The sequence below is a fragment of the Penicillium solitum genome (genome assembly GCF_028829755.1).
Source record: "Penicillium solitum strain IBT 25940 chromosome Unknown utg000001l_segment0_segment0, whole genome shotgun sequence".
Lineage (NCBI taxonomy): Eukaryota > Fungi > Ascomycota > Eurotiomycetes > Eurotiales > Aspergillaceae > Penicillium > Penicillium solitum.
In genome coordinates, this window is record NW_027072121.1 from 3043362 (window position 1) to 3056597 (window position 13236).

Genomic DNA, 13236 nt, shown 5'->3' on the forward strand with positions numbered 1-13236 from the left:
AAGAAAAATGATTGTCTTTGCTTCATTGACGACCTACACTTCAAACCCTCTGACGCAATTGCTTGCAATTCCATCATTTCCTCCCGCGCTGGTGAACCACCCATAAGCTAATGTTCTCGGTTCCGAAGCCAATGTGACCTCTGCGATCTCTTTCAGTAATCCGAGGAGCTATAAGTCAAAATCGAGTCAATATTCCAATCCGTAAAGGACGTTTCTGAGCCGAAATTCTGACCTTGTCGCGCTTTTCAGCAGACGCGCAAGCAACCAGTGGGCAAAAAACACGCATCAGGATGGATTCAAATGAAGTCAAGATTCAGATGCTGAAGTTGCTCTGGAGGAATTGTTGCTAGTAATCAAGCCTCTTATGGGAGGGAGTGTGAGGAAGTAAATTATAGCCTTACGTTCGGAAATTCGGTGATCTGATGTCCACTCTCGGTAAGCAGATGGGTTGATGCCGGGCATACGGATTCGTCCTACTAGTATTTTCACTTTTAACCAAGCAAAACTAGGATCCTCTCCCTTTGGCCTCGCGGCTACAAGTCAAAAGAATAATAGTCGTCTTGTTCCTTGTCTTAGCGGCTCTTCAGCATATTTCTATTCCACCCAGCCGATCTAACAAACATGGAGGATTTATCCAAGTATGGATTTCCGAACGCAGATTGGATCCAATTCGTGATAGGCAAAGCCCTTCCTCCATTCCCTTCCCATCTGGATACGTTAGAAATCCAAAGACGCATCAATAGTGAACGTGAGGCAGTGGCTTCGCAACAGTTTATTGATTCTGGTTAGTCGGGATTCCTTCCTTATCAGTATTGCAAGTGTGAATTATGGGTACTGATTGAGTTTTAGATTTCGGCGATAAAGTCCTTTTCCAAGACTACGATGTCAACATACCTGACGATACATTGTCGATCCCCATCCGCCTGAGCCGACCAAATTTTAGACCAAACACAGATTCCATCATTGCATCTTTACCCGTCTACCTTTTCTTCCATGGCGGGGGCTTTCTATTCGGATCCGAGACGCAAGATGAATGCACTTGCGCCAGGCTAGCCGTTACCCATAACATGATCGGTTTGAATGCCAATTACAGGCACACCCCTGTTTGGACGTATCCCACACAGCACGAGGATGCATGGAGAGCCTTTCAATGGCTCATGGACAATATTGATGTAATTGGTGGTGACAGATTGAGAGTGGTAGTGGGGGGTGTATCAGCAGGTGCCAATCTCGCAGCTTATGTTGTCCGCCGTCACCAAGAACTTCAGCGGGATGAAGAAGCTCTGGAACGTCCAAAAGTCTGTATCAGCGGATTGATCCTTGACATGCCATGGCTGGTACATCCCGACTTTTACCCTCTGTCCCTGCGTTCGCAGAGTCACCACTCGTACATCCAATGTGCAAACGCTCCGTTGTTACCAATGGAGCGTGTGCGCCTTTTTACCCGACTCTTGGGTCCCGTTCCCGAAGAGCGGTCATCACTGATGCGCATCAGCTTAGATCTTGATGATCTAAAGAATATGCCCCCCACTGTCGTCCTAGTGGCGGGGAATGATCCCTTCCGCGATGAAGGATGGCTTTTCGCTAACAGGCTTAGCGATGCAGGAGTACAGGTAAAAGGATACATTTTTCCGGGAATGCCGCATGCATTCTGGAAACTCGAGGAGCTCCAGGCGACTAGCCTGTATAGGACTGCATTAGAAGATAGTTTTAGTTGGCTCTTATCGGAAGAGATGTCGAAACCCGAAGAAACATTTCAGACTATCGGAGCATTTGGAGAGCCTACTTTGGCGACCTGAGGGATCAGGGGATCAGGTAACTACGTTGACAGCACCTGTTTCCTACATGTGGTTAGATATGCTGTACGTACATACTCTTGTTGAGGTCATCATTTCTAGCTATAATATCGAATATCTATTGTTTTCTCTCATCGAATCATCATTGATAGTGTACCTATCCGTCAAGGCTATCAGTATTCATACAAGCTATCAACTTATTGACATCGATGAAATGAGGAACAAGCGGGAGGTCCATGAGAAATAAACTGAGAGTGGTAATACGTCGACACAGTTATTGCATTACACATTTATTCAATCCGCCAAACACGCTTCACCAAACTAATTGAGGAAACCGAGGTAACGTTAGAGGTATGCATATTCCTATCGAAATTTCGCTTTTCAATCAGAATCCGTATTTTCCAAGCTAAAGCCGGGGGCCGATCAGATGAACTCAATAACCGAGGTTACAGTCACAGTACGTATATTATCGCTCGGAGAAAGAGTTGCGGCACCAGACAATTAATTCCCTTACTCTGAGTCCATGGAAGTGCGAGGCATTGCTTGCTCGGTTAATACTCTTGTGTAGTATTCTGTTTATCCGACTTCCGAGTATCAGTTGTAGCGTTATGAATATCAACCACTTCGCTTGCTTCAGAAGAGCGCATTTTGGAATACAGCCTTTTCTCTAACCCATTTTTCTCGGTTCATTGTTCAGACTTTTGACTATGGGATCCACCAACAGATCAGTTTATCATTGGCAGGATGTTCCTGTGGGGTATGATCGACCGCTTCGCGTTGTATGTATCGGAGCTGGATACTCAGGATTGATGATGTCTATTATTGCAAAAGAGAAGATGGAGCATCATCAGGTGAACTTTCAAGTGTACGAAAAGAACAATGATCTCGGCGGTACATGGCTGCTCAACAGGTCAGTAAAGCCCATTCAATCGACGAGCTCATTCCATAACTGATATATGAAGGTATCCTGGCTGCCAATGCGACATCCCTTCGCATCATTACGCATACAGTTTTGACCCTAAGGCTGATTGGCCCGGATACTACGCATCATCAGAGCAGATATTCGAATATATGAAGGAGGTTTCCGCGAGGCATGGCTGTGATGATTGCTTTACGTTTGGGCACGAGGTCACTAAAGCAATCTGGGATGATATCGAGGGAAAGTGGAGGTTGACTGTGATGGCCAATGGTACCCAGTTTGATGACTACTGCCATATTTTGATAAATGCCGCTGGTATTTTAAAGTAGGTCGCGCACTCGCAGTTGACTTCCAAATTGCTACCGTTAACATACTCCCTTCCACACTGCAGCCACTGGAAATGGCCCAATATTCCCGGCATTGAACGCTTTACAGGAAAGCTTATGCATTCCGCTGACTGGGATTCCTCATACGACTTATCAAACAAAAGGGTGGCTGTTATTGGCATTGGATCTTCTGGCATCCAGATCCTCCCCCAGGTAGCTCCAGGCAAGTATCCCACCAGGCACTTCGATCGCTCTGGCTTTAATTAATGTTTTGGTTCATTAGATGCCGCTCATGTTGATTATTTTGTCCGCTCACAGACGTGGATTACTCCGTCCCGAGGCATCAATGAAGCTACGGAAGACGATCCCGAGTTGGATACGGAGTACAACTATACGCCTGCAGAACTGGAGCGTTTTCGTACGGAGCCTGAGTATCTCCAACGACATCGGCAAGCACTAGCAAATCGTCGAATTGAAGAGTTCGTCAATGGATTGGGCAACAAAGATGCACAATTAGAGATACGGAAACAATTCACAGACTCAATGGCTACTCGCTTGGGGCCTTCCGAGAAAGGGATTAGGGTTGCAGAACTAATAACTCCATCTTTCCCTGTTGGATGTCGCCGTCTTACTCCAGGTCAAAATTTCCTGGAAGCGATGGTGAGGGAAAACGTTGACACTCATTGGGATAACCTGGGTGAAATCACCGAAGGTGGTATTCGAACAAAGGATGGAAATCTACTCGAGCTAGACGCGATAGTTTGCGCTACGGGCTTTGATACCACGTTCAAACCTCGTTTTCCTGTAATAGGAAAGAACGGCATCGATCTTGCTAAAGAGTGGGAGAAAAATGACCCTACAGCATACTTTGGCATCACTGTCCCCAATATGCCAAACTATTTTTGTTAGTATATCTCTACCTGCGAACCCAGCTAGGATTCATAAGTACTGACAGTCTGCTAGGCTTTATTGGTCCAAATAGTCCGGTCTCAAACGGATCCCTGGTACAGGCAATTCAGATGACTGGAATATACATCTACAATTGTATCAAGAAACTACAAACACAGGGCATCAAGTCAATGACAGTTTCCGAGGAAGCAGTCGATGAATTCAACGAGCATTCACAGTCGTGGCTTCGTGACACTGTCTGGGCAGCCCCCTGTCGGAGCTGGTATAAACGAGGGACGACTGATGGCCGAATTGTGGGTCTTTACTGCGGAAGCTGTTTTCACTTCGCAGAGGCTTTACGAGATCCACGCTGGGAAGACTACAAGTTCGAATATGCTACGCGGAACGGATCCGATGGAAAAGCGAATCGATTTGCATATCTGGGTAATGGATTGACCGTCCGCGAAGCCAAAGGAGGGGATATTGGAGATACCCAGACGTTGGACTTTGAATCATACTGGAACCTCATGATTCTGCCGGAAATTTTCGATTGAATGCCGAACAAGATGGGAAGCTTGCTTTCTATACCGGTGCTAAATTTGTATTTGCTTTACTTGTTCTTTGAATGAAAGATATTTGTTGGCTCTAAGTCATCCTAGGGTCGATCCACGCCGCTCCTAGCTTCCTTCAACCTTCCAATAGAGACTGAATGGATATGGGGTCTAATAGAGAGTCTAGAAAATGCGAGGATGTAAATGCGGGGTGAACGACATGCATTAGGTACTTGCTTGCCTACTCTTTATTTTTCAAAATTCTCAAGTTAGGGGGCCCCTAGCCTCGGCTAATGTGTGTAGCAACGGCTCTCAGGCTTCCGTCCACCCAACGCACTTACATCAACAGCCTGCCCCAGATGGCGATGTGTTGTCCGAACGTACACAGAGGAAGCACACCTTGAAGTTGTAAAGAAAGTAATGCTCAATATTACCCTGTTGATAAATGGATTATCCGCTCTTGGTGTAGTAATGCAATATAAGACTAGATTGAGTTTATAGAAAAATAGGGCGAAGAAGATAGAATATGTTCTATTATATCGGATGATCATGAAATAAAGATCTTGACTAGAGACGAGAAGAAAAGGGAGAAGATGAAGTGGAAACTGATGGAACAAGGAGGATATAGCAGTATCAATTGGTATTGAGTAGCCAGATATTGGGAAGGAGATATTTACGTACTACTGCAATATCTCCTTGGAGTCAACAGCAAATATGGGCTACCACATTGCAACACAGGTACGGCATGCTCCAAGAGGGGTTAGGGTGACCGACGTCCCTCGGTCAACAGGATAGGACGGAGATGCATTGTCCGACAGACTCAAAGTCAAAATGAGCACCAAGGTAACGGGTATTGCGGAGCAAAAAGATTCCTCCGTACTGTGAGACCGGGTCATGGCTCTTCTGAGTTCAGGTAGTCCTTCAATATAACATATTTAGTCCCTTCCCAGATAGTGTGTCCCTCAACGCCCAACAATACACACCCCACGATCAAACTGCTGGTGCGTCTGCACGATCAAGTCTCGGAACTATGGCAACCCCATATCTGGTTTTTGTCGGCTCGTACATTACCTCCCCAACTCTGAATCCGGAAGACTACGACAAATGGTATCTTAAACACCACTGCCGCGATGTTATGTATGGTGGAGGAATACCATCAGCCGCATGGTATCATGCTTTACAAGCAGACTCGAAAAACCAGAGATTGGTCCTCTACAACTGCAAAGATTTTGACTTTATGTTAATTCCGGAGAAACTTGACGCGATTCCCAAGACCCATGAGCTTTTGGAGAACGGGAAACACCTCTACGACGTTGCGCAACTTGATCCCAGACATTACGAGATTGCGACACCGTCAGTTGCAAAAGCCATAGCTAAAGGTGAACCTCGCATTTCCAAATAATTTAATGTTCAATGCTAATATACAGGGCGAAAGGTCCTTATCCCGGTTTGGTTGTGGTTGCATATGAGCTTCCACAGGGAGCTGACGACGACCTGGAGGAGTGGTATACTGCTACCCATCTTCCGATCTTCTTGGGGCTGCCTGGCTATAAACAAAGTCAGCAGTATCTATTGCATCCGTCGTTGCGAACCCAGAAGGCAGCTAGCCACCTTGTCCTCCATGAGTTTGAAACCTCGGATGATTTGCAAAGCCCAGATAATAAATGGCTTGAAAATCTCAAAACCGACAAGGTTGTAGCTACTGTTGACATGTATCGTCTAGTTCAAGTATATTGAACGGGTTGAGATTCAGGCCATGTGCCCATCTCTTTCCCTCGATCTTTCTTAGCCTTCCTTCATTATCAGAGACTATGTTTCCCTAATCTGCCTTGCCTCGTAGATCAGTCACAAATCAGTTTCCTCCCACGGTCAATTTCTATCGTTTTGGATAGGTAAACTATTTGCGGGGCCGCTACAAAGTTTCGTTGTTAAAGGGTTCCTGCCTCACTGTGGGCGGGCAACTCGTTTTCATAAGCACTACTCTGGAATCACCGAAATTTCTTTTATTTTCGCAGCTAATGCAAAAGGTCTCTTGTAGTGGATGGCTGAATAGTACATTCAAGTCATCAAAAATAGACCCAGTACCGAAGTTCGAGAGCAGATGTTAATGCGCCACGATTTCTGATCGCGAGAGGGAATAGAGTTGTATTTTTTGAATGTCGAGTAATTGAATCTGCACTTGCCATGTGAGCATATTGTAACCAAATGGGCCAACTTAAATGCCGAGGATAATGACCGTCGGGGTAGACTGAGGCCAAGGTGGTTGCCGTCACAATCCCTAAACCAAGCCCAAGCCAAGTAACCCCGGCTATCATAGTGCATACGGATTAAGTGTCTATTAGATGACAATAGCAATCATAGACCTAGAAGAGGATGGGTGCTTGTAACATAGCTAGTTTGTGGGTGTAGAAGAATCCTGTGGCGCCCTAGATAGCCTTCTAGGCTTTAGGTCTCTCTACATAATTACAACTTACACTCTTTTTTGAGGCAGGGGTACGTAAATAGGTACCTAGGTATAAATCGGAGATGTGACACCCGAGATGACCAACGAACCAGTCCAGCTAATGGGATATAAAATTCTAACCTCCCTGGAAAACAGGTTAACCCAAATTTTACCCGTGATTCAGTCTCTCTTTCTAACGATCATGGCTGGTCAATTTGATGTGGACTTCTACCATTCCCTGGCCGCTACAGGTAAATCGGCAGCTCGGGTTAAATGGTACAGGACGGCCATAGTCGCTCTTGGAGCGCTAAATTATCCGGAAGAGATTCCGAAGCTATACCAACTCCTCCTTACCAGCTATATACCAGAGGCAGATCAACAGCTAGAAACTGGCAAGATCCGGGAAAGCTTAACAAAGGTATGCGGGATAATGGGAGCTGCCAAGGTCAGTAGTTCAAGGGCAATATTCAAAAATTTGACATTATGCTAATCTTGCTTCTAGACTGGAAGCGCTCTTCGAGCTTTAGCGACAGCCACCCCGTCAGAACTCATGGATTCCACGTATCACAGAGAGGGTGATACGTCCAAAGAAGCTATCCGTCGTGGTAGAGAACTATTTTCTCAAATCTATGAACGTATCCCCGGCTATGACCTCTCCAAAACACTCGAGGCCTCCCCTGATTATTATCACATCGTGACGGGTACGCGTAAATCAAGCCAAGTTCTCTATTCCACAACTGCACCAGATTCGGACACGCAGGCTAATACCTCTTGTTCACAGAGCTCTTTTATGGCCACATTTTCTCGTTCAATGGTGTTCTGGATGGGTTCGAAACAGGTCATATCATCGTGGCTGCTTTACTGGGGATTGATTGCCATGAGCAGGCTCACAACCATATGTTAGGGATGCTCATTCATGGTGCAGATCGTGAAGACCTAGAGTCCATACGGTCCATTGTCGTCAGCCTTGCGAACCATTATGATGTCCGGTTCAAAAATCCCCCCATAACGATCCCGGATCTAAGCATCAGTGTCTCGAATATATGCCCGTAAATATCCAGAGTGGAGGAACTCTTTTTTTTTTTTGTTTTCTGTGGGCTTGCTGAGGTCCCAGGGCTTGTTGTCTTCCTGATCTGTCTCTTTTGGAGGGCAAAGGGAGTGGAAATGCAGCGAAATGAAGAAGATGAGGAATGTCTGCTTTCACGGCCAATCATTCCCCTGGGTGATAGGAGTCAGAAGAGATCTTCTGGGAGGACCACAGTGCCCTCAAGCCGACTGCAAGGCTACGAGCTGTACTAGTCTTTATCATCAGCCAATTTCAGTTTCCTCTGTCAATAGTATTCGCTTGTTCCAAAATATCCTGTTGGGCGGGTTTTGGTGAGGCTCTTACTACAATGCTGGAGATCACCTCAATACATTTGTTACTGTTACTGTTACTGTTACTGTATAGACCTCCGCAAAGCCCAACCCAACCCATAACCTTGGAACCCATCCAACGTCTTGTATGTTGTAATCACTGTATTCTAGATTTATATGGGAGTACTATGTACTTAAGTAAGTACTTCAATGTTTCAAAGTGAACCGCTTATAATTTATAATTTATCTAAATAATGCGTTTTCTCGCGTCTTTGAATGTAACATATCAACCCAACTAATCAAAGATTTCAAATCAATTAAAATAATAAAATATTAGCTCAAGATAATGGCTAGAAATAGCCTACCTAGGTAAGGGTCGGGTCCCATTAGTCTGACAGTTACTTCGTAGTCCCCCCCCCCCCTATACCGGAGGTCAAATATCCCGAGGTCCGATTGGGCATGAGTCTTGTACATCCATGATAGCATGATAGTATGACTACAAGATTGGGCTATCGGCAAATTACCTACATATGTACGGAGTACATGTAGGTACTCCACAGAACCTAACTAACTAGCATCTATATGTATATGTACCTATGTAAGTATGAACACTATACTGAGTAACTAAGAAAAGTGTTGAGGCCTTGATGCCTCGGACATGATGAAACCCAACCTGTAGTTAGCTGCCTCTCCTATAATTTCAGTTACAATGTTCAATTCCCATTTGTGTCTCAGCACAAGATCGTCTCATTACCAGGGTAACTTTGATGTATGTCGACGTTTCTTTTATACGCAACAGGAAATTGTATTACAACTTCTACCTAGAGTACAAATCCGGCATATACTAGAAACCTGACAAAATAATTTCAAAGATATGATCTTAATATGTAGCTGCTCAATATTCCGGCACGATCTACCGTCCTGCGAAAACAGAAAAAAGGAAAACCGTATCTGGGCTCTTCTTATTGCATTTAGTATATATTTCGGACTACCTATTTACCACGGCCGACTATTCGCACCCCAATCTCACTTCGTCTCTCTCATAGCGGTGGCCTCATTGGAATACTCCAGATGTTCCAAAGAGGTCTTTTCCTTTTCGACCTGTGGGCTCTTAGAGTCAATCTCGTTTGGCTTCGAGTGGGCCTCAGCCATAGCGTCCGACAGACGCACAACCACTCCGTCCTCATCACCGAACTTCGCACCCATTTCTTCCAGTGGAATGCATTTGGTCTCGAACACTTCGATATACATCCATACCCAGCCAATAGTCATGATGATAATAAAGACCTAGATGAGGTGTTAGGCCATGTCCCGGTAAAAAAAGCAAGGTTAAAGAAAGGAATGGGTTGACGGACCAAGAAGTACTTCCAGCCAATATTGGCAACAGCCAGCGGAGTAACCTGTAAATAGACAATTGCGGAAAATGCATAGATCCCAACTGCAATAGCCATTCCTTTGGATCTCATATGGCTCGGAAATATTTCACTCATGAAAACGTAGGTCGGTGCGTCCACACCCGCTGCGTAGAAGAGTAAGAATGTGAAAAGCGCGGTCATTCCTACCCCCAAAGTCCCCATGGAATTATGTTTCTCAAATTCAGCGATCGTTGCTGCAAACACCGATAGGGTGACAAGACAACCGCCAAACCCGATGAGTAGCATACGCCGCCTTCCGATGCTATCGAGAAATACGGCGCCAAGTATATTCCCGAGGAATGCAACTGTGCTTCAGTTAGCAACGTTTCTGCTTTCTGATGGGCTTGACGTACTGGTATCCCTAGCACCAGCGAGGATAAGCTGATTGCGCGTATCAAACCCCAAGGCAGAGTAAAATATTGGTCCCTGGAAAGAGCATCAGACGAGTCCAAATAGTGCAAGCGGCAGAACATACATAATTGTTCAGTACTAGAACCGCAGTACTCTGACCAAGGAAGGAAATGCCAGAAGCCAGGATCAGGCGTTTCCTATACGACGGTTTCTTGATCAGCTGCAACCATGAGCCGTCCAAATCTCGGTCAAAATCAGCTTGCTGCTTCATCTGAGAGAACTCAGCCAGCGCGAACAAATGGTCTTCCTCCTTCGGACCGTCATGAAGCATAGAAACCACCGCCCATGCCGCCTCAGTCTTGTTCTTCATCAACAAGTACCGGGGAGATTCCGGAACAAATGGGCAAATGACCAGCATTAACAAAGGCCAAATTAGTCCAATTCCTAGAGGGCCCCGCCACTGTAGGGTTTCATTCTCAGCATAATAGAAGGCGAGCCCTATGAACCCCCCGCAGCAATAGCCGAATCCGATAAAGACCCCGACTAGGGCTCCGAGCAAACCGCGCTTGTTAGGCGTAGCAAGTTCGGAGATGTATCCTGGTGCTGCGGAATGTGAGTCACAAGCATGCAAAGCTTGTAATGAAAGCACGTACTTAATGCTAAGAATGCAAAACTTCCTGCACCGGCAAAGAAGCGAAATACGAGCAACATGGCCATGTTCTGTGCGGCAGTGACTCCAATTCCACCGATGATCGAGATAATCGAGCAGTACAACAGCGCATTCTTGCGTCCAAAGCGGTCGGAAATCTCACAACCACATATGATGCCTATCACAGCGCCGACCTAGACACAGGCAACTTGAGCCGTTGTCTCCTCATGTGTCTGCTAGGCTTTTAAATGGGTAAGTGAAAGGGATGACTCACTTGAAAAAGACTGGTAATGGTTCCCGCCATATCTTGCTTGTGAGGGTAAATTCCATTCTCGTCCCCAAGACCCATATACTTTAGGAAAGAGGGTTTTGCGAGCGTAGATGCAACAATTACCGCCGGATAGCCAAAGGAAATTGTGCCCAAGGATATGAGAAAGCAGGAGAGAAACCCTCTGTGAATGCAAGCCATTGTTTGTTTGTTTGTCTGATTGTCTGATTGTCTGATTGTTCTTTTATTTCAACTTTGAAGTCAAAAATTGAGGAGTCTGGAGAATAAATAGCAGGATCACTCAATAACAATATACACAGTAAGTAAAGGTGAAGGATGGTCAAAACAGTCACTGATGCCCGCTGTCAAGCCCGGTTCTCTGGAGATGGAGTCCGGAGATGAGATCGCCGAAGAGATGAATTGTACCCGTGGACGCACCTGGGCATTCCAAGGGGGTTGCGCCATAGAAAGTTTCATCTGAGCCTTCGGATCACCACCTATGGTGGACAGAGACCCTAACCCATATAGAGGGTCGTAAGCGTCTATTTTCATGGAGGTATTGGGAGATCTCGCTACTGACCGTGACCTTTTCTTGGGAGTTGTAAGGGTAAATAATTGCTGGATACTTTGAACTAGCTAGTATCTAGCTCTTTTAGTTCCTAATAGTTCATTAGTCGTACAGTGATTGACTACCGAAGTGAAAAGTCTTGGTTAAGCCATACCTCGGGATTTACCTCGTTGACTCGTTGAATCTGATCAATCGTTTCCTACATGCAATGCAATAGATATTGACGCCAAGAGTAGTAACATGATAGTAGGTTGGTAGTTATCCATAATTACTTTGTGAGTAAACTAATTTGTATTGACAAGGGAGCAAGAGTTGATAATGCGCAGAGAACAATGGAGAAGCAGATCGCCTCATGTGAAAGGGTTTATGGAACGCCGAGTTGAAACAGACCCGGAATGAAAATGGACAAGAGAACAGATGTAGAGCAGAAGGCAGAGAAAAGGAGAGGAAATCTCAATATAGATTCCAAAAAAAAAAGAGATGAAAAAAAAAACAGTTCGCCAATATCATTCCTTCATATGATGACCAGCCGAGAGCCCGAAATCAAAGGCGTTACCGACGGCCCGAATCAGAGCTGTGAGGAGCATGACTCTCAAACAAATCCTCAAGGTACGCGCTAGGAGCACGACCCTGCGGCGCCTGGTTCAGGTTCAAAGAACTCGTCGACCCACCCACATAAGAGTGGCGCTGATTATGCGAATCATGATAGACACCAGCGGGAGGCAGCGAAGGCGACGAGAGACCAGCAGTGGGCGAGTATGGGGGCTCTCCACCCGGAGCGGGGTTGGAGCTACCAGCAGCAGCGTAGTAACCAGCAGGCAGGTATGTCGAGCCACGATTTCCCGTACTTCCTGTAGCGTTCAGATTGGGATGCGATGCAGTAGGACCGCCTGCAGTAGGCGAAAAGAAAAGACCGCTGCTCGCGCTCGGGACCCGGTTGGGCTTGTAGCTTGTGCGAGTGGCGGCGCCGAGTTTATGGAGAGATACGTCGACTGCCGGGGCGGCGGAATAGGGGGTTGATCGCTTCTTTCTGCTGCCACGCAAGAGGCGCTTCGATTCCGATGCGTGTATTACGGCGGCGCGTCGAACTGAGCGGTTTACGGACCATGCGACCATTGCGCGCCATGCGAGAAGAGTTAGGCCGATCAGGCCTAGCGCCGCGCCGACGGCGATGAACACTGTGCCTTCTGGAGCATTGCTCGCTTGCATATATGGGGCGTTGGCTGTTGGTGGTATCGTCACAATAGCGCCGGTAGTTGTGGTTGAGGAGGAGGAGGACGAAGAGGAAGATGTTGATGATTCCGTTGTCGTGGAGACGGATGATGTTGTTGTACTGCTGTCGGACGTCGTGGAGGAGGAAGAGGACGATGTGGTGGTTGTATCCATGGTTGTGCTTGTAGAGGAGGAGGAGGAGGAGGTACTGGTTGTAGAACTTGACGTCGATGTGGAAGTGGAAGATGTGGTGGTCTCGCTCACGCTAGAGGTGCTTTGAGTGGTGGAGGGATCGTCGGTGGTCTTAGCGGCATCGGTATCCGTTGTTGCATCGTCCGCCGGTACGGCAGACACTTGAGCAGCGATGCCAATGACCAGAAATAGTAACAGGAGGAATGAGGGCTTGGTTTGCCCAAGCCTTTGCGGTAGAACTCGCATGGCGGCGTAAACAATCGATCAGCTGCTTCTCCACAGTGTGCGGGTCACTTGGAGTA

The 13236-nt window shown here is 46.4% G+C and overlaps 6 protein-coding genes across 6 annotated transcripts; 4 read left to right on the plus strand and 2 right to left on the minus strand.

Moving 5' to 3' along the window:
- Nucleotides 1-621: 621 nt before the first annotated feature.
- On the plus strand, nucleotides 622-1799 carry N7455_001167 (uncharacterized protein; the record flags this gene model as incomplete). The annotated part of the gene is made up of 2 exons (XM_040951167.2): nucleotides 622-784; nucleotides 850-1799. 2 exons carry the CDS (start codon nucleotides 622-624, stop codon nucleotides 1797-1799), a joined length of 1113 nt encoding a protein of 370 aa, XP_040817871.2.
- A 704-nt stretch (nucleotides 1800-2503) lies between these two features.
- Nucleotides 2504-4483, plus strand: N7455_001168 (flavin-containing monooxygenase; the record flags this gene model as incomplete). The annotated part of the gene is made up of 5 exons (XM_040951375.2): nucleotides 2504-2706; nucleotides 2759-3040; nucleotides 3107-3254; nucleotides 3360-3945; nucleotides 4005-4483. The coding sequence occupies 5 exons, from the start codon at nucleotides 2504-2506 to the stop codon at nucleotides 4481-4483; spliced, it is 1698 nt and encodes a 565-aa protein (XP_040818650.2).
- Nucleotides 4484-5311: 828 nt separating this feature from the next.
- Nucleotides 5312-6217, plus strand: N7455_001169 (uncharacterized protein; the record flags this gene model as incomplete). Its single annotated transcript, XM_040952009.2, has 3 exons — nucleotides 5312-5361; nucleotides 5420-5833; nucleotides 5908-6217. 3 exons carry the CDS (start codon nucleotides 5312-5314, stop codon nucleotides 6215-6217), a joined length of 774 nt encoding a protein of 257 aa, XP_040818252.2.
- Nucleotides 6218-7125: 908 nt separating this feature from the next.
- On the plus strand, nucleotides 7126-7976 carry N7455_001170 (uncharacterized protein; the record flags this gene model as incomplete). The annotated part of the gene is made up of 3 exons (XM_065603953.1): nucleotides 7126-7368; nucleotides 7426-7624; nucleotides 7705-7976. 3 exons carry the CDS (start codon nucleotides 7126-7128, stop codon nucleotides 7974-7976), a joined length of 714 nt encoding a protein of 237 aa, XP_065462444.1.
- A 1329-nt stretch (nucleotides 7977-9305) lies between these two features.
- N7455_001171 (uncharacterized protein) lies at nucleotides 9306-11043 on the minus strand (the record flags this gene model as incomplete). The annotated part of the gene is made up of 6 exons (XM_040951838.2): nucleotides 9306-9566; nucleotides 9635-9999; nucleotides 10048-10120; nucleotides 10170-10648; nucleotides 10699-10888; nucleotides 10969-11043. The coding sequence occupies 6 exons, from the start codon at nucleotides 11041-11043 to the stop codon at nucleotides 9306-9308; spliced, it is 1443 nt and encodes a 480-aa protein (XP_040818590.2).
- Nucleotides 11044-12082: 1039 nt separating this feature from the next.
- Nucleotides 12083-13180, minus strand: N7455_001172 (uncharacterized protein; the record flags this gene model as incomplete). Its single annotated transcript, XM_040951282.2, has 1 exon — nucleotides 12083-13180. The coding sequence occupies one exon, from the start codon at nucleotides 13178-13180 to the stop codon at nucleotides 12083-12085; it is 1098 nt and encodes a 365-aa protein (XP_040817778.2).
- Between the last annotated feature and the right edge of the window lie 56 nt (nucleotides 13181-13236).